General features: G+C 40.3%; 1 protein-coding gene across 2 annotated transcripts in view; it reads right to left on the reverse strand.

Moving 5' to 3' along the window:
• ACP3 (acid phosphatase 3) overlaps positions 1-21,109 on the reverse strand; it is a 56,413-nt gene that overhangs the window by 26,523 nt on the left and 8,781 nt on the right. For both annotated transcript variants that reach the window (XM_070466749.1, XM_070466750.1), the window contains exons 2-7: positions 18,961-19,056; positions 14,891-14,977; positions 14,282-14,434; positions 9,615-9,713; positions 6,560-6,652; positions 5,310-5,442 (exon numbers count right to left, since the gene is read on the reverse strand). In XM_070466749.1, coding sequence (XP_070322850.1) covers positions 5,310-5,442; positions 6,560-6,652; positions 9,615-9,713; positions 14,282-14,434; positions 14,891-14,977; positions 18,961-19,056 — 661 coding nt within the window. The remainder of the gene's footprint in view (positions 1-5,309; positions 5,443-6,559; positions 6,653-9,614; positions 9,714-14,281; positions 14,435-14,890; positions 14,978-18,960; positions 19,057-21,109) is intronic.

Below are 21,109 nucleotides of genomic sequence, written 5' to 3' on the forward strand. Positions count from 1 at the left end.
TGTGGGCTTATATTTCAGTTCATAAGCTTTTTGCTCGTTCGTATAGAGATTCTCTCTGCCAGGATTCTCAAGACTTAAGAAGGGAGGGCAAGAACTCATTTTGGTGGAGCATCTGCTATGTACTAGTAGCATGATTTACATACATTATTTACTGAATCCTGACTTCTATCCCCCATTCAGAGGTTAGGAAGCTGAGGCTTAGAGCCATTAAGTGACTCACTCACTGGGGAAGGAGAGCCGGATTGGCACATTAACGTTTGATTCTACCAGATTTTGTTAAAACTCAAGTTAGGAGGTTGATGAACTTGGAAGGAATTTCAGATGGCTTTTTCCAGATAGTTGTTAACCAGTGCTCTGTTCAGGGCAGATCTGAAATGACAGTGTGGCATACACCTCTCTGTCTTCATCCCTCTGGTAGCCACACCTGGGTGGAGCCAGGGGAGAAAGCAGCTCTCTGGATGTCTGCACAGGGATTGGACTGTGTTCTGTGGACCATTGCTCCAGGTTACACTAGCTTTCACTATTGGGAGGCAGCCAGAACCTTCAGAGTTCATCTAGGGCTCTAACTGTTGTCAGTAGAGGAAAGAGTTTGCCCTTTGCCCCTGTTGCTCCTAAGGTGGTAAAAGGCAGACAGACACAGCGGTCTCCATCCTCTCAGCAGACGCTGATGCTGGAGGTAGCTGTGGTACAGGTGTTGTTCTGAGGAGGTGCTGCCTCAGGGGCTTCCACGCCATCCCCTGAGGACTCCTTGAGTCTTGTTGGTCATCTGTCTACACTGCCTGTGATCTCCTCACTTGAGGATGACCAGTTTTCTTCTGTAATGAGCAGGGCATTGATGTTAACAGATTGATTCCAATCCTAGACTCTATGGTCCACTTTGCAAAACACATACTGAACAGCTACCACAAGTCAATTAGACATGGCTCCTGTCCTCAAAAATCTCATAAAACAGTGAGAAGAGACTGTCCCGTTGGTCTGTGTACCACCATAAGCACAAAGAGGAATGAATTAAGGAGGGAGGTGATCGGCATCCGTGGCTGCTGGGACGTCTTTAACTGGGAATGGAGGGAGCTGGAGGCTACATCTCCCATAGGTCTGCATCCCTCTGCCTCAGGGCAGGCTGGCCTCTGGGAACTCTTTAGACCTGTATCTTGAACTTCAGGCCACAATAGAAGTAAACTCTGTGGCTGAGTTTCTGGGAGTGATGACAGGCAGTCACCTTCCATCAGCAATTTGTTCCCTGTCAGTGCTTTTCTGGCGGCTCAGACTTTAAAGAATCCTCCTGCAGTGTGGGAGACCTGGGTTCAATCTTTGGGTTGGGAAGATCCCCTGGAGGAGGGCATGGCAACCCACTGCAGTATTCTTGCCTGGAGAATCCCCATGGACAGAGGAGCCTGGTGGGTTACAGTCCACAGGGTCGCAAAGAGTCAGACATGACTGAGTGACTAAGCACAGCACAGCATATCTGAGAGGAGATATTCTACACTGACCAGCATGCATTCTCTATAACACTTAGCTAATTAACATCAATTAATTAGTTAATGGCTAGACATGGATTTAGTTCAATTAGCAACCTGTTCCTTGTCAGTAGGTGTCTTTGCAGCAGCCTTCAGTGTTGATGATGGAATAGACCAGCTCTCGGTTCTGTGATGGTTTCCCAGCTTGTCCCAGGAGAAAATAGGGGTAATTGTCATAAGCACCTACAGGCTCTGGCAGGCCAATTGTCAAGTTATATATGAAGGGGAACTGAAGCTCAGAGAGGTTCAGCAACTTGCCCAAGATCACACAACTCATACGCAGAGGGGCTGAGTTTCTCTGAACCCAGCAGGTTGAGCTTCAAAACCTTTCCTCTTAACTATTAGGCCATACTGTAGCAAAAGCTAGCACCCAAGCTCCCTGGTGCGTCATTTATTAAACCTGCACACATTGGACAAAATATCATTATTTGAAGATACTAACTTCATTTCTCTCCCTTGGGCTATAGCAGGAGTTGGCAAATTTGTTCTGTAAAAGTTATATAATTTATGTTATTCTCTCAGATCATCCCACCCTCGCCTTCATTGAAACATGTATATTACCATATGTGAAACAGATCACCAGTCCAGGTTGGATGCATGAGACAGGGTGCTCAGGGCTGGTGCACTGGGATGATCCTGAGGGATGGGATGGGGAGGGAGCTGGGAGGGGGGTTCAGGACGGGGGACACATGTACAGCCATGGCTGATTCATGTCAATGTGTGGCAAAAACCACTATAATACTGTAATTAGCCTCCAATTAAAATAAATTAATTTAAAAAAAGAGCGGAAAAAAAGTTATATGATTTAGGCTCTGTGGGCCATGTGTTCCATCACAACCATTCATTCTCAAGTGGAAGCACAAAAGCAGTTAAATATGCTGCATAAACGCATGAGTGTGACTGAGCTTCAGTAGCATTTTACTAATAAAAAATAGGTGGTAGCAGGCCAGATTTGGCCTGCAGGCTGTAGTTTGCCAACCTCTGGTGTTCAGCAAGAAGCAGTTTCCATTAAAACAAACAGGTACATGTGCATGCTCAGTCACTCAGTCGTGTTCGACTCTGCATGCCCGTGGATTGTAGCCTGTCAGGCTCCTCTGTCCATGGGATTTCCCAGCAAGAATACTGGAGTGGGTTGCCATTTCCTCCTCCAGGGGATCCTCCCAACCCTGGGATTGACTGAATCCGTATCTCCAGCTTCTCCTGCATTGGCAGGCAGATTCTTTACCACTGAACCACCTGGGAAACCCTGATACAAACAGGACCAGGCATACATTCCTAAATTAGTTTTAGGAATTAGTCTAGAGATTTCCTTGTGTGTGTGTGTGTGTGTGTGCCGGGGGGGTGGGGTGTTGTAGTGGTGAAGGCAGTGGCAGAGGAGATTACTGAACAGTGTCACCCTTGAAACCAGCTGATGGAACAGAAGTTCTGGCAAAGGTAAGAAGATGCCGGTCAAAGTCCTGATGTCCCCTTGTGACTCTGTCACCAAACTGTTCATGCTTTCTCTGCAGCATTAGGTTCAGGGGCTTTATAACTCAGCAAGTGTATAGTTGACAAATCTCTCTTGCTTTGCCAGATCTGAACAATAGGTTGAAATGTGGCTTGGCAGGAATTATGAAGATAACAACTTCCTGGCTCATTAATAGTACTGAGCTTCCCCTAGAAAATAGGACAGGTGTGTGCATATGAGTGCTAACTTTTGGAGTCAAAGACCCAGAGAATACCTTAGGGAAGAACTCTGATAGAATCTAGTTTAATGCACTCACCAGATGGGGAAACTGAGAGCCAGAGAGAGAAGATGACTTCCCCAAAATGCAATTTCTAGTAGTCAAAGGGAAAAACTAAAGGAAATACAAGCAAGCTTTTGGGAAAAAAATCCCACATCTTATATTCAGATACAGACCCCTGCATCTATTAATAGATTCTTGTAGACTCCTTCCTGGCTTTCCCTGGCTTTTTCTTCACTGTCTCCTACATCTAGAGAAGTGCTTCTGAAATTTTAATGGGATTTCATTAAAATGTAGATTTAGATTCAGCTGTTCTGGGGTGGGACCTGGAATTCCGCATTTCTTGTCAGAGGCTTGGTGATGTTGACTTTGCTGGTCCATGGATTTCATCTTGAGTAGCGAGGGGATGATTTCCTGAGCCCATCATGACTAGGTTGGGGGAAACAGAGTCCTGTTTTCACCATCGGAAGCATTTGGCCACCATACTGTTGGCCCCTGCTGGTTCAGGAATGAGACCTAGTAGTTATGTGGTCAAGGAGGCCCAGCTTCCACCTTCTGTGTCCTTGGTTGGTTGGTATGTAGGATTGAGTTGCATCCTGGGCTCTGTTCCTACACATAGTCCATGTCCTGCCTGCTAATTATTCCTAAGACACAAAGTTCCAACTATGACTCACCTCTGGGTGCTCTCCCATCCCCAAGGAAGGGCTGAATCTTGCTGCTCATGCCCTAAGCTTGGAGTGAGGACTTGTACATTCCATCAAATCTTCCTCTGTGTCTTGCACCAGGTCTCTGTAACAGCAGGCCTGTAGCTTGATCATTCTTTTTATGATGCTGCCCTAAATTACTTGCCCCAAGTGCTATGTTCACCTCACAGGAAATTACTCCTAGCTATCTTGACTTCATATCTCATTAGCTGTTCTTATTACAGGTTCCTTAACTCTTTATATGAGCTTTTGTAGCTCGTCTCCTGGTTAGTGACTTAAGCTCTTTCTCTTGCTCTGCAACCCTGCGTGAACATCCTTCCAGTCTGGTCCAACCCCCAGGATACTTTGTCTCTGTTTTCTCCTGGAGGTCTGCTGAACTTGTCCAACCTCATGGTGAATAGGGTCCAGCAATGGTTGGAGTCCTGATTATACTGTTTTCTTCAAACTGTGTGGAGTATATGACTAAGAACATCTCCTGTGGCTTAGAATTTCTTCATTGTTATGACAGCCTGGCACAGTGGACTTCCTCTTTCTCTCCATCTTTAGTTTTAATGTCTATACGAATAGCATTTGAACCTGTCATATCCTCTTGGGTCCTGGCCTGCCACTTAGCTGCCCTCAGAGCCTCAGTACCTACCCCTGTCCTTCCTGGTCCTGGCTTCTTTCTTCTACCCACCTATCCTGATTACAAGGGTAAGGCTATAGTATTATGATCGGATGTCCTGTTCTACAACAGGTCAAATCCAGCTGAGAAGAGGCATCACTGAAAAGTCAACACCTTTTAACACCAATGAAAAAATTTGAGCAGTGTCATAAACTTGTCAGTTGCAATACATATTAATCAACAGGGCATAATTAGCCTGCAAATTACATTGTATTAACTTTAACAGTGTTTACAACCAAGGGTTTCTAGAAAACAGGACACTTTCGCCTTTCCTCTCACTTGAAAAATTCATCCAGTAAGCCACCAGGCATAATTGACTTTCCTGGAACTCAGATACAAAAGCCATGATTTTTTGATCTGGAAAGAATGAAAAGTATCACTTAGCATTAGCCCGAAGTTTCTGTTTTTCAGCTGGGAAAATTAAGGCACAGAGTGAATAATTTTGATAATCATATAACACAGAATGTTTGACAGTGTATTAGGTACTATTTGTGCTAAGCCTTTGGAATACATACATTCATTTTCATCCTTAATACTTAAGAAGTGAGTAGTATTATTATCCCCAATTTGCAGAATAGAAGCTGGTGGAATGGTTGTCTAATTAAAGGTCACATAGCTGATTAACAGTCGAACCTGGACTCAGACCCAGATCACTCAACAACAATTCTAATGCACTTCTCTCATTTTTAAAAATACTTACCTCCCTGCAATCTAGATTTTTCTTTCTGCTTATGAATTCCATAGAGGGACAGAAGGGACAATTCTGATATTTCTTTCAACTTAGTCATGGTGTCCTCTGTTGCCCAGGAGGGTAAAGTGAAATTATGAACGCCCTGTATCAAAGAAAAAGGAAGAAAATATGTATTTTATTTCTTACTATCCTCTTTGTTGACTTTTTATCCCCCTTCTCCCATGAGAAGTACTGTGTCCAGCCTTTCTTGGGAGAGAGGGAGATTTCATGAAAGAGGAAATGAAAGTGAAGTAGCCTACAGAAGAATTAAGTGAGAGAGATGTAAAATACCTTTAGCCACATTGCAGAATAGCTCAGACTCAACTGTAGTAAGGAAAACAAAACAAAACAAAACAAAACAAAACCCAAGACTTGAACCAAAAAATGGGCTCTTGTTTTTATTGAAGACTTTTATAAGACCAAAAAGTCTTCCTTAAAACAGATGCTGATGATATACTGAAAGTATTGGGAACGTTGAATGTGCTTGGGTCAATGACCTCTAATGTGGATGAGGGCAACAGGTACCATTGATTATCAAGTTGGAATTCTGAAAGTATCTTGCTCCTTAGACACTCACAATGCCTTTAAAATCAGAAGTGGATAGGAGTCATGTGGCTGGTCAGAATTTTGCTGCAAGATTCACTGAACTGGTTGGAAAAACAGAATTATGGTGGAGCATGATAATTAAGAAAAACACCATGAAACCCTGAAAAAAATAGTAACTTATCTAGCTACAAAGATTATTTCACATGCATTGTACAGCAAGAGAGAGAGTCTTTCCTGATAGATCAATTTTAATAGCCTGGTTCAAAGTTTGCTTGTTTATTTCTATATCCAGAAATCAGGCAACTTTTTTCTTTTTATAAAATATTATAAAATATCTATATAAAATATTATAAAATCTTTAAATAAAGTATAGCAATATTGCTTTTTTTCATTAAATTCCATGACAGGAACCCAGCATTTCTAAGTGACTAAAAAATAACTAGTGTGGCACAGAAAAGCAATTTTGTTTACAATTTTCTAAAGGGTGAATACATAACTAACAGAGAGAAGCCAGAATTTTTAAGTTAATATAAATAAGTCTCAACTTACATTTCAATGTCGAACTCTAAATAATATATCTTATAAAAGCAAAGGAAAATATATTCATCTGTTTCAAAATAGGCATAAGTCATCAAATCAGATTGCATGTTAATCTTTGATATTTTTACTTTTACCTCACAAAATAAAGGGTCGTAGACTTTACTCCAAATTCCAAGAAGATCCTGGTCATGGTATCCGGTAAGTTTTGGCAAGACTTCTATAAAATCCTGAGACACACACAGAGGTAAAAAGTTTGTTTATATCAGGGTTTCTCAACTTGAGCGTTATTGATGTTTGGGCTAGCCAGTTCTTTTCGGCGGGGCTGCCCTGTGCACTGTAGGATGTTCAGCATCCTACCACTAGAGGCCATGTCACCCCTAGTCTCTCAGTTGTGACAACCCAAAATGTCTCCAGACACTGACTAAGGGTCCCTGTGAGGCAAACTCGCCCTCAGTGGGAACTGCTGTGCCTCACATACAAGTGCACCGGTAATACTGGCTATAACAATGCCAACCCAAAGATTTTTACAAAGATTAATTATTTCTCATTTTTACACTAAACATTGTGGGTACCTACTGGAGGTAGCCACATGTTCCTGGTGTGTCCTGGGACCAGATTGAGCTGTACTGCCTCAAATTCATTTTGGAAATAGGTGAAGTATAACTCATATGTAAATGAGTGAGAAAGGAAACCATGTCTCAGGTCAAAGAACCCCAGGAAAAAACAACAGAAACGGGACCTGGTTCTGGCTATAAGTGTGAGATTTGGGTGGGATTCAAACATTTCTCCAGGTTCTGTATTATTCTTAGATTGTCATAATAATGAGACCCATTGGCCAGCTATCAGTGAATTGAAAGAAATTTCTGGGAAGCCTTTGGAAGATACTGCTTGTCTAATTCATATATTTTCTAGGAAAATAAAATTTGTCAATATTAACCCAGATGAAATTCCATAAAATAAACAGAAATAATTATTAAAGAGCCCCCAACTTCCCCCAACAAAACAAAGCAAAACAAAGCTTTAGGGCCAGATTATTTTATGGGGAAATTCTGTTGAACTTTTCAAGCTTTCTGTCGAACTTTTCAAGCGTAAGTTATTCTAGTGTTATTTTAACTAGTCTGGAGCATATAAAGAAAAAAAAAAAACAAAAAAATTGTGTAAGCATTGATATTGACAAAGACTGGCTAGAAGAGAAAACTATAGTCTGAAGTTACTTTGAATATCAATGCAAAAGGTCTAAGTAAACTGTTAACAAATAATTCAATATCATCCTAAAAGAAAGAGGCTTGAATCTAGACATGTAAAGATGGTTCAATAGTAGTAATCTATAAATACAATTAATCTTAGTAATTGATCCAAGAGAAAAGTAACTTAATTACACTAAAAATGTTGAAAAGACCTTTCAAAAAATTAAACACCAGAACTGTTAAAAACACCCAAGAAAAAAGAAAGATAGCCAACTCCTTAACTTGATAAAAGTATCTCTATCTGGTCAAAAGGCCAGCATGTTTAATAGGGAAATACTGCTAAAATCAGGACTAAGACAAGGAGGCCCACTACCAATTCTATTACGTAGTACTGGACTGTAGGTACCAGCCAATACAAATAGGCAAAATAAGTCAGAAATATAAATATTGGAAAAGTAGAGGTAAACCATTATTATTTGTAAATATTATAAACCTGAGACAAATTTAACAGAAAAATCTGTATGAAGAAAACCTTAAAACAATCTTGAAGATAAGAAGAGATAGGAAAATATTTTGTGTTCTTGGAAAGGACAACAAAGTTTCAAATTCTCCCTAATTTGTACATTTAATATGATCTCAATAAAAACTTCCCTGGGCTTCCCTGGGCTTTCTTGTGCTTCCATGGTAGCTCAGATGGTAAAGAACCTGCCTGAAATGAAGGAGACCTGGATTCGACTGCTGGGTCGGGAAGATTCCCGTGGTGAAGGGAACTGGCTACCTGCTCCAGTATTCTGGCCTGGAGAATTCCATGGACTGCATAGGCCATGAGCGTCACAAAGAGTTGGGCACGGCTGAGTGACTTTCACTAAAACACTGAAAAGTTAAGTGAAAACACAGCCATGAAAACTCAGAAAAAATAGAGAATGTGGAATGTCCAGCCTTTTAGATATTAAAGCATATATAACTTTTAATAATTATAACAGTGTGATTTTGGTTAATAAAATGAAAGAATAAGAATAAAAATTCTAGAAATAGACATATGGGAATTTTAATATAAAATAGTGGGGAAAAAGATGCCCCAATCAATAAATAGTGATGAAGCCATTAGGTAATCTTCTGAGAAAAAAATTTCAGCAGGATAGATACCTCACACCTAATACCAGTACAAACTATAAATGGATTCAATATGTAAATATAGAAATGAAGCTATAGAAGAACTAGAAGAAAGCATTGCAGACTTCTTTATAACCTAGGAGTGGTGAAGGCCTTTCTAAATGTGATTATAAATATACAAATACAGCCGTGTGACAAAACTGTAAACAAGTATGTTGTTGTTTTAGTCGCTTGGTCACATCTGAGTCTTTTGAGACCCCCAAGGCCTGTAAGCCCAAGCTCCTCTGTCCTTAGGATTTCCCAGGAAAGAATACTGGAGTGGGTTGCCATTTCCTCCTCCAGGGGATCCTCCCAGCCCAGGGATTGAACCTGCTTCCTCTGCATTGGGAGGTGAATTTTTTAACACTGAGCCACCAGGGAAGCCCAAAATGGGCAAACAAAAAGACGGTCAGAAAAAAATGTTAAAATAGAGAGAGATAGCTCCTAAAACTTTATAAAAAGAAGAAAACCAATACCCAAAAGAAAAATGGTCAGGTGATGTGAACAGAGTAAAAATACAAAGGGTATTTAACTAGGTGAAAGTATCCAAAGCTCACTCATCATAAGAAAAGAATACTACAGCACAATGTTCTATAACAGTAATGATGCTGGGCTTTCTTGTCTCAGTCCTGATTTTGGAAGGGATCCTTCTAGTGATATCATTTTTCACTTACAGTCTGGCAAATATCCTCAAAGTTGTCTATGCACTGTTGGGAATACTGTGGATAAACAGGTATTCATACTTTTCTAAATTGGTACCTTTTGGAAGGATATTTTGATAATATTCAAATTGTCTCAGAATTTCTATTTCTGTATGCCAATAAATGACACTTTTTTTTTTTTTTTTAACCTTGTAAGGATGTAGCCTCTTCTGGAATTCTTCTGATATCAAAGTCTCACTGTGAAGTTCTTGAAAACGAGGGCAGTTCCTGAAAGGTAGGTATAGCAACTGAGGAAAAAGAGAAATCATAAGTCTTTTATTAGTCAAAAGAACTAAAGAAGCTGCAGCCATTAGATATAAAGTGACTTGAATAAAATATTCAAATGTGTTCTGAGCTGAATGGAATTCTAAAATTGAGGAAAAAGATAAATGATCTGCAGGTCTTAAATAGTAGTTACCCAAAACTCAAAGGCTTTTTTTATCACTTTCATAAACTTGCCTAAATAAGACTGTGTTATTAGTAAATAGTCTCACTTCTGGTTTCTCTGTGAGATGGTAACTGTTATCTTGCTTCCTTCCGAATCTCTTTCATTTCTAGCACTAGAGACACATTTGTGTACATGCACTCTCTCTCTCACACACATACACATGAGTACAGAGAAATGAATTAGAGGTGCCAGAAAGAATCTTAAGAGATTGATTAATCATTCACTGAAGTAAGTTCTTGCAAATTTTCAGACTGTTAAAATAAAGGCACATACTAAAAACATAGAATATATATTTGAAAATCTATTATGACAAAGTGATCACCCCTTTTTTCCCATTTATTTTTATTAATTGGAGGCTAATTACTTTACAATATTGTAGTGGTTTTTGTCATACATTGACATAAATCAGCCATGGATCCACATGTGTTCCCCATCCTGATACCCACCTCCCACCTCCCTCTCCACCAGATCCCTCTGGGTCTTCCCAGTGCACCAGGCCTGAGCACTTGTCTCATGCATCCAACATGGGCTGATGGTGATCACCCCTTTAAAGTGAGTCTAAATTTGATAGTCCTTTCTATTTTTAACTATAATCTATAGGCTGGTAACTTCCAAGTTCATTTCATTGCTCTTCACTTTCCAGCTGAGCTAGTCCTGTATTTCCAGCACTTGGTGGATACCATTACTTAAATGTTTCTCTTCATCCTCAAATTTGACATTTACAACCTTGAACTCAGCCTCTTCATTTTGTATTCTCTCTTCCTTTATCAATAGCAAAATTTATCATCCTGCTTCATAGACTGACTAATCACTTTTGCCTGTCTACTTCCAAAACACAGTTGATTCTTGAACAACACAGAGATTAGGGCTGCCAACCCTTACACAGTTGAAAATTGGTGTAGCTTCAGGATCCGTATCCACTGTTTTGCAGCTGAGACAGTCTACCTACTGTGGGTCATGTAGTGCTGTAGTACAAATTTATTGAAATAATGTCTATGTAAGTGGACCTGTGTAGTTCAAACCCACATTGTTCAGGAGTCTATCCAAAATAGACCCTGTTCTTTATCTTCATTGTCCCCTCGCAGTCCAGACCACCATAATCTGTGTTTCAACTATCATAAGGGCTTTCTGTGGGATCACTTTGCATCACAATTTATCCTTCACGCAGCAACTACATGAATAATTTTTATTTTTTTAAAGACTAATACGTTGAAGCCATCAATCAACTCCTGCCATTCTGTAGCTTATAACTTTCACCACCTTTCCATTTTACTTGGAATAAGATCCAAACTCAGCCCTTAGTGATCTTTCTGTCCTGCTTTCCTACCACTGCCCCCTCACCCACTTGTTTCCCGCAACACTGGGAGCCTCCTTGCTGTACCCTGGACACACAGGCTGGCAGTCTCTGCAGACTGTTCCCTGAGACATTCCCCCCCTACAGCTCTTCTAGACATTCTGCTCAGCCACTATCACATTACCTTATTTTATTTCCTTCAAGGAACTCATTGCCATTTGAAATGACTGTATTTATTTACTTCTTTATCATCTATTTCCTATAAAACACAAACTTGAAGACAGCCAGGATCTTGCCTATCTTGCTCATTGCTGTCATCTGTTCACTGTTGTCAAAGCCTAGAACAGGACCTGACATATTAAATGCTACTCAAAAGTCATTTTTTGATAAGTTGCTTCCTGTCTGTCATTTCTAATTCTGTGTCACCTGGTCATACCTCACTTTCCTTTCTCTAATGTCCTTACCATCTACTTTCAGGCCTTCATTTCCTAACACATGCATGGTTTCAAGTTATTTTCAGAGGCTCCAGTATCATTTCCCTCCAAGTCACTGTCAGACAAGTGCCCCAAAGCACTGCTCATCATGTGTGTGCACAGTACTGAGATAAATACAACAGTTTCTTCTACATCCACTGCTTTACATCTAAATTTCCCTGCCTGCACAGGACTGCTCTTTTAAAGGTCTAGGTTTTAATGAATTACTTAACTTTTCCAGACTTTAGTTTTCTCATCCCACATATTCAAAGAGTCTGAATGAAAACAGAATGATCACCTAAACATCTGTCCAGCATTTTGGAGTTTATAAAGTCATTTCCTTTTCTTAACCAACTTGTTTTCACAAATCCTTGTGAAGAAGTTAGGTGGGCACTGGTTTTCCTACTTCATAGAAAAGGAGACTGAAATACAAGGAAGTAAGGTCAAGTATCTGAAGTGGTGGGTGGATCTCAGACTCAGGTTTTCCCAACTTTAAATTCAACCCTCCTTCTACATCATGCTGCCTTTGTCTTAAGATTCCTTCTGGTTATTAAATTTGGATTCTCCAACATGTGCCCCAAACAGTTATTCAGTCTTACTTTCATTATTTCTAGACAAGAACTCTGGACACAGAAGGGCAAGTACTTTACATTGACTCAAAGCTAAGCTTTGGGGCTGCCTTCCTGTCCTTTTCTACCCTCCTCCGAGGTCTGGTTCAAATTCTCACTCTGTCCACAAAGACTTGAATGACTGCCCTTTATAGTTCTAAGTATGACTTATTCTCTGAATTCCTCCAGCATGTGCAGCCTGTTCTTGAAATCATTGTCCACCACCTTGTATTGTCTTCTACATACTTCATATGTGTGAATCTTTTTGCACCAAATGGATTGTAAATTAAGGAAGAGAACTGGTCTCATATTTCCCTTCCATTTCTGTATAGCACTTAGCAGAGTTCTGGGAATAACTTTAGCTGATTGATTTTGTTAAATTTCTTAGCTGATGTTAGAACTGTTTCATCTTGGTGAGCAGGTTTCAGGGGGCCACAGGTGAGGGGGCCATTTTGCTCGTTTCTCTCTCCCTCTCCTCTCTCCTTCACTCTCAGTGTTTCTTTCTTCCTCTTCTAATAGCACCTGCATCTCTTTACTATATAAGTTAACCATTATCTTTCAGGACTAAGGGTTAAATAGCTACCCTGGTTTATACTGGCTAAAGCTGGTGCTTCTGTCCAGTCTTTATGTAGAAAGGCTGTGTGGAAAAAGCCCCCCACCCCCAAACACTGATAATCATGACTCACTTCTGATTCTGTGAAGGAAAGAGGCATAAACAAGTCATCTTGTTTTTTCAGGAAACACTAGAAAATTTGATTGGAGTAGATTTACCTAGAGAGGTTGACAGGGTTAAGCTGTTTCTACAAAGCACTTGGGAAAAATTCTTAAGTCACCAGGCTCAGCAATTAAGTCAAATTTCTTGGAGTACTGACAATGCAAATGTGATAGTTACCTAACCCAGAGGTCACCAGGCAACATTCTAGATCTGGTAGTCATGCTAAGCCTCAGTCATAAAGAGAGGAGATAGCCATGTTATAATGTGACTCCAGGGGAAATAGTCCCAGACTATTTCCTTCATACAGTCTTAAATTCCAGACCTGAAAGATTAGCTAGATTTATTATTACTATTGTAAGAGTAGGAATTCCTCTGAAAAGATAAAAGAGTTCTTGTTCAGTCCCATCAGTGTAAATAAATTTGGGAGTTTCTCTTGAACAACTTCATTTAGGCAACTTGGTTATGGTACTGGTTCTCAGCTTGGCTGTCTACTAGAATCATCCAGGGAAAATTTTAAAAACATATTGGTGCCTGGGTCCCACCCTCAGAGATTCTGATGTACTATGGGGTGTGCCCTCGGCATCAATATTTTTTAAAGTTTCCAGGTGATTCTAATATGCAACTAATTTTGGGAGTGACTAGTTTGCACAAAAGGAAACTGCTCCGGAATGAGATCTGTCTGGTTCTAGTCCCAGTAGTGATGTTTATCAGCTGTGTGACTTTGGATCTATTTTGTTCACTGGACTTCTCTGAGCACTTTTTTCTCTGGCTATAAAAGGAGCACAATAATATTGTCCATTCATGACTGTTATGAAAGGTAAATATTATGACACATATAAAGTTTTGGCCACCAATTATGTACCCAAATCTTTCCTTTTTACCTTAGCTAGGAAAGGGGATTTTCATCAGGGGAGGGACATTTTCTAGGTAGAGAGGTCTTAGGATATTTTGGAGGGAGGAGAACCCTTTGTTGGGCACCAAAAACCTAGGAATTGAAGCAGAACACTGAGAAATGTGTGTGTGCATGTCAAGATGAAGAGGGACAAATTGCCAGAAGTTAAAAGAATAGCAAAACAAAGTGAATAATAAATCTCTAAAGAGAAATTCTGTTCCTACTCCCTCTTACCAGAGCTTTCTATGTTCTGTGCACCATTATTTAGGAAAGAATTAAGGCTGCACAGCCCACAAAGTGTCCAGACTCCCACATCCGCAAGTCCTGAGTAGCCTGCCTTCCTTCTTCCAGAACAAATGAAATCTCTGTTTTCCCAGAAAACTGACCTGATCTTCAGAAACAGGGACTGTGTGCACTGGGATGGGCTGCCAGGGTAGGCTGGGATTCCAGATGCTGATACCCTCTGGGGGAAATAGGGCTGCAAGATTTGTCATAGCACTCATCAAAGTCCGGTCAATATCTGTGCTTCGAACATGAACCTAGGGTGGGAAAATCAAAGCAGATCCAATTGAGAGGAACTGTGGTTTTCCCTCCACTGTGGAGCTAATAGTGTATTTGAGAAATGGCAGGACACCCATAGCAAACTATTAGCAGACATGGTAGCATCATAATCATAATACCTATTATGGAAAAGACAGTATTATGGGCATGCCACGACTTAAAGCAACCTGGTGTGTCAACAGTTGAAATTGATGAAAGAGATGAATTAAGTAGTGGCTACTTGCCAAGCCAAAATATTTACCATAAGTGTCCATTTTGAACTTACTTATATTCATACTTTTTTTAAGGAACAAAATATTTATATAAAGAGGAGTACATTTGTAAACAAGATATCTGACTTTTATAAGTTCCTTAGGAAATAGGAAACTTTTACAAATACATTATGTTAAATTATTTCAAGGGGCAAGGTTCCCACTAATAGCTTCCCAACTTACCTGTTCATGTTTATAAGATTCATTCAAAAAGTTTTCATAACGTTTCCTTATATATTCTCCAAGCTCATAATGCTGTGCCATGCCCAACTATGGGAAAAAATAAAAGAAAAAATTATTGAAAGTAAGTTCTGTGAAGCTGTGAGTCTTTTGAATAAGTAGAGTGAACAATGGTATATTTTAATAGTTTAACAGTAACAACACATTTTAAAATGCAAATAGGAAAAGAGAACTGTGAACTTTAGTCATGACTCCCTGAGAAAACGCAATTCATTCTCATCAGCACTTAACATAGAATCTTGCACAGTTAGTAGCTGGTGATTGATTGAATTTAAGTAAGTGGTCCATCGCTTTTGGCAGAGCATTCAGTGGGTCATCTTTGTTGGTAGAGAATTTCAAGGGCTGGTTACCTTGTGAAAGAAATTCAATCATCCTATAAGAGGTTAGACTTGATGAATCTAAAGATCACCTCAACCTCTGAGTGAAATAATTTATTGTTCACACAGTTCACTTATGTCTCGTTCATGAAAAGTTAAAGTCTGTTATTCAAAGTGTGGTCTCTGGATCAGCAGTATTAGCATCACTTGGGAGTATGTTAGAAACCAAATTCTTGGGCCCCACCCTTGACCTATTGAACCAGATTCATTGTGGGGAGAGCTCAGAAATCTGTTTTTAACAAGCTCATTAAGATTCCAATGGCAGTTAGTCATCGAGAAGTGTTGCCTTAGCTTGATGATCCTCAAGCATTACTGTGCATCAGAAGCAAAATTACCTAGGGTGCTTGTTGAAATGCAGATTCCTCAGTGTTTCTGCCAGAGATTCCAGCTCATTGGATCCTGGGTGTAGCCCTGGAATCTGTATTTTGACAAGTTCCCTAAGTGATTCAGGTCTGTGTAGTAGAACACTATGCTTTGGGCAATATTGCATTCAAGTCTGTCTTTAATTCAGAGCCTCATCAGAAGAGGAGTCAGAAAAGATGTGGTCAGTGTGGCTTTGGATTGGTTCCACTCACTCATTTACTTGGAGTGGTTCCACTCACTCCATTACACTCCTGGCTACCCTTCTAGATGGGAAAAGAAGTAGGAAAAGAATAACGTGTACTTTGAGGTTTGTGAGTTTCCTGAATGACCTGGATAGCTGAAGAAGCAAGTACTTTTGGTATAATTTGTTGTTCTAACCTAAAGCTAACTTTTAAGGAAATAGTCATCTTCTATAGAACAGTAAATCACCTGGGGAACTCATTAAGAACTAAGATTCCCTGACTTCAACCCTAGAGTTTCTAGTTCAGTTGGGGGGCCAGAGAATTTACATTTCTGACAAGTTTCCAGGTAATGGTGATGTTGCTCATCCAGGGACCATACTTTGAAAACCATTGAACTCAAAAAGAACCATTGCTTTGTCACTACACAGATTGGAAGTACCTAGTCAAGGGCAATGACAAACCTAGACAGCATATTAAAAAGCAGAGACTTTACTTTGCCTACAAAGGTCTGTCTAGTCAACGCTATGGTTTTTCCAGTAATCATGTATGGATGTGAGAGTTGGACTATAAAGAAAGGCTAAGTGCTGAAGAATTGATACTTTTGAACTGTGGTATTGGAGAAGACTCTTGAGAGTCCCTTGGATTGCAAGGAGATCAAACCAGTCAATCCTAAAGGAGGTCAACCCTGAGTATTCACTGGAAGGGCTGATGCTGAAACTCCAACACTTTGGCCACCTGATGAAAAGTGCTGACTCACTGGAAAAGACCCTGATGCTGGGAAAGATTGAGGGCAGGAGAAGTGGGCAGCAGAGGATGAGATGGTTGGATGTCATCATTGAATCAGTGGACATGAGTTGGAGCAAACGCCAAGAGATAGTGAAGGACAGGGAAGCCTGGTGTGCTGCAATCCATGGGTTTGTGAAGAGTTGGACATGATGGAGTGACTGAACAAGTCAAGGGCAGGAATCTGAGCTCCAGAACCTTGTTACTTCAAGAGTGGCTGCATACCAGCACCATGGGCATCACTTAGGAGTATGTTAGAAATGGAGAATCTCAGGCCATGTCAGACCCAATTAATTAGAATCTGCATTTTAACAAGATCCTCAAATAATTCACTTGCACTTGGAAGATTGAGAACACCAGGAAAAACTGGTGGCTGGTCAAGAGAATGCCAGAAGAACCCAGGCAGATTCCACAGTCTGGAAGAAGCTTTTGATTTTAGTGGAGCATTACAGCGAGGGAACCAGAGTCTTGACAGAACCATAGATACCATGAAGCAGCCCTGCATTTTTATAACCCTTCTCTTTTTCAGGAAGCCAGAAGTTATGTAGGCTATGGTGGGAAGAGCTCTGATGGGAGCCAGAAGATGCTGGCCTCAAATAGCCTCTTTGCGTTTTCTCCTCATTGAGATGATGCAGTTAGGACAGTAATTCTCAGGCTTCGCTACACACTAGATCGAGGAGTTTCTAAAAATCCCACTGTCCAGGTTACACCTTAGATGGATTAAATAAGAAACTTCCAGGCAGACAATAGTATTTTGTACAACTCTCCAAGTAGTTCCAGTATTTAGCCAAGATCACGATCCATTAATTTAGAGTAGATATTCAACTCTAAACATTCTATGATATTTTCTTAATATATTTAAACAATATTTTGGTCAGGACAGAAGCAATATACGTGGCCTTGTGGCTCCAAACAGAAGGTTAATCCAATGCAGGGCACTGGAGCATGATCACAGATGTCTTTTCTTTCCAGTTCACCTTCTTGGGAAGTAGGGCTCCCTGTGTTTAACTGACTACTTTTAAGAAAGGTGCAAGCCCAATACATCCATCTAACAAAAATCAATTTTAGCAATACTAGTACCAAAGGAATCGAGTTTTCCTAACTCTGCTGATTAAGGATTATTTTCTACTTTCTCAGGTGGAGCCTGAGAAACTCACTCGCTGGCTTGTAAACAATTCTTGGCTCTCTTCAGCACTTTTAAGTTCAAGTATTCTTCTGTTATATGCATAATACATCATGCAAAGTGCCAGGCTGGATGAAGCACAAGCTGGAATCAAGATTGCCAGGAGAAATATCAAATAACCTCAGATACGCAGATGACACCACCCTTATGGCAGAAAGTAAAGAGGAACTAAAGAGCCTTTTGATGAAAGTGAAAGAGGAGAGTGAAAAAGCTGGCTTAAAACTCAACATTAAAAAAACTAAGATCATGGCATCCAGTCCCATCACATCATGGCAAATAGATGAAGAAACAATGGAAACAGTGGCAGACTTTATTTTATTGGGCTCCAAAATCACTGCAAATAGTGACTGCAGCCATGAAATTAAAAGACGCTTGCTCCTTGGAAGAAAAGTTATGATCAACCTAGACAGCATATTAGAAAGCAGAGACATTACTTTGCCATCTAGTCAAAGCGATGGTTTTTCCAGTAGTCATGTATGTGTGTGAGAGTTGGACTATAAAAAAAGCTGAGTGCTGAAGAATATTCATTGGAAGGACTGATGCTGCAGCTGAAACTCCAATACTTTGGCCACCTGATGCAAAGACCTGACTCATTGGGAAAGACCCTGGTGCTGGGAAGGATTGAAGTCAGGAGGAGGAGGGGATGACAGAGGATGAGATGATTGGATGGCATCACCAATTTGATGGACATGAATTTGAGCAAACTCTGGGAGTTGGTGAGGGACAGGGAAGCCTGATGTGCTGCAGTCCCTGGGGTTGTAAAGAGTTGTACACAACTGAGTGATTGAACTGAACTGATTCTTCTGTTGTTCATGCATAACTCATGCTTTAATAAACCCAACAGGAAATCCTATATATATCAAAATTCTATATATTTCTATAATTCTGTATAAAATTCTATACAATTTTCCTACAGTTACTAGTCTTTAGGGGTGACTTGATCATGATCAGAAATTGTTGAGCACAATCAAAACACATTTTACACCTTTTAGATTCCAGGTACCTGTGCAAAACACTTCCCCAGGTTTGAGTAACTAAAGTAGTTATACAGTTTCAATATATTATAACAATTCCATAGTTTCCTTTAAGACTCATCAGAAACCCTTAGATGAAAATCCAACCAACCTGAGTGAGTTGGCCAAATCCCTGTGGCCATGAGGATTCCTTAATGGGATCGTTAGGAAAGGTTTCAATAGGACTTCGGTCTCCATGCCTAAAAACCTGAAAATAGATTGAGATAGTAATGTTACCAGCTTAGGTGTTTTGCCTCTGTTCATCATGATAAAGGGCTTTCCTTGCAGCTCAGCTGGTAAAGAATCTGCCTGCAATGCGGGAGACCAGGGTTTGATCCCTGGGTTGGGAAGATCCCCTGGAGAAGGGAAAGGCTACCCACTCCAGTATTCTCCTAGAGAATTCCATGGACCGTATAGTCCATGGGGTTGCAAGGAGTTGGACACAACTGAGCGACTTTCTTTTACTTTTTTTTGTGTGATGGAGGTTTCTTCTAAACCTCTGGTTCTCAACATTGGATGCTCACTGGAATCAACTGGGGAGTTAAAAAAATTCCAAGGACTGTATTCCTCCCTTGTGATTTTGGTTTAATTAGTTTCGGATGCAGCCAGGGCATTAGAATTAAGAACTGCTATTCTTAGGTTAAGAACTGACATTCTAAGTTTACTAACAGTTTTCTAATAGCTCATCATCTTGTTATTCACATTACCAGAAACACAGGAAAACTGTTAGTGAACTGTTATTGTTTCTAGTAATGTGAATGAGAATGATGAGTCATTAGAAGCCAGGTGACCCACACGTGGAGAATGATTTGTACGTCAGATAGGGCAAGAGGGAAAACAAAGCTTAGCAAGATCACTTTATTACAGACAAGCTCTGATGAGAAATATCCCTTCCCTAATTAATAGTGTTAACATTTTGAAATATAATAGTAGCTTTTAAATGCTACACACAGTTTGTGACCATCTTTGGCCAATGATTTATTAGTTTTTAGGAAGTTAAGGATAAAGAGCTTGCCAGTGAGATTAGAAAAGCTACTTCTCAACACTTTAAGAAGATACTTCTGAATTTGTGTGCATGTCATCGAGCTTGTTTGCACATTTTACTCTTTGGGAAGGGTAGTCTGGACTTTTGAAATCTTGGTGAGTGAAAGTTGCTCAGTCATGTTCGACACTTTGCAACCACGTGGACTATACAGTCTATTGAATTCTCCAGGCCATAATACTGGAGTGGGTAGCCTTTTCCTTCTCCAAGGGATCTTCCCAACCCAGGGATCAAACCCAGGTCTCCCACATTGCAGGCAGATTCTTTACCAGCTGAACCATAAGGGAAGCCCAAGAATACAGGAGTGAGTAACATATCCCTTCTCCAGCGGATCTTCCTGACCCAGGAATCGAACCAGGGTTGAAACCTTGGTACTTTGATTTTAATATGCTTTCTGAATAGCATATCAAACCAAACACAAAGCTATTTTATAAGCAAAAGATAAGAAAAGAAAAACTCAAGAAATACAAGATGAAGTCTGCACTAGTGTCAGCAAACATTTTTAATACAGAGGAGGGCTGCTTAACACCTTGCATTTTCTGAGACTTCCTGCACTGGTCATGCATACTACCTGGCTAACATGATCCGTTGAAGAGAAAGCCAAGAGGCTGCTCTTTTGAAATCTTGTAAAATAGTTCAGCAGACACACAGTAAGGAACAGTCTCAGACTTTAGTCATCTTTGAGATGGGATTCCAGGAAAAGGAAAAGGAGGGAGGCTTCTAAGACCTGGGTTGTGTCTCTGGTGTCTGAAGAAAACTTATCTTTTGGCCGTTTGAATTTTTAAGAAATTGAAATCTCAGTAGAACAGGCTATGGCAAACAGAGGGACGATGGTGTGGTGGATCTTAAGAAACTATTTTGGTCAGGTAAGGAATTATTGTCATGAATGGTCCCTTAGCTGTGTATTCTCTGATGAGCACCTACAGTTATTAGTCACTAGGGGTGACTTGATCATGATCAGAAATCATTGAGGCTAATCATTAGTGCTTCTCTTTCCACAATCAGAAGATATTTTATACTTTTTAGATCCCAGGTAATTGTGCAAAGTACTTGAGGGCTTCCTTGCTGCTTCAGACTGTAAAGAATCTGCAATGCAGGAGACCTGAGTGGGGAAGATCCCCTGGAGAAGGAAAAGGCATGTCACTCAAGTAGGTATGGAGAAGTCTACGGACAGAGGATCCTGGCAGGCTATAGTCCATGGGGTCGCAAAGAGTAGGAC

This window comes from Odocoileus virginianus, chromosome 4 (genome assembly GCF_023699985.2).
Source record: "Odocoileus virginianus isolate 20LAN1187 ecotype Illinois chromosome 4, Ovbor_1.2, whole genome shotgun sequence".
In the NCBI taxonomy this organism is placed as follows: domain Eukaryota; kingdom Metazoa; phylum Chordata; class Mammalia; order Artiodactyla; family Cervidae; genus Odocoileus; species Odocoileus virginianus.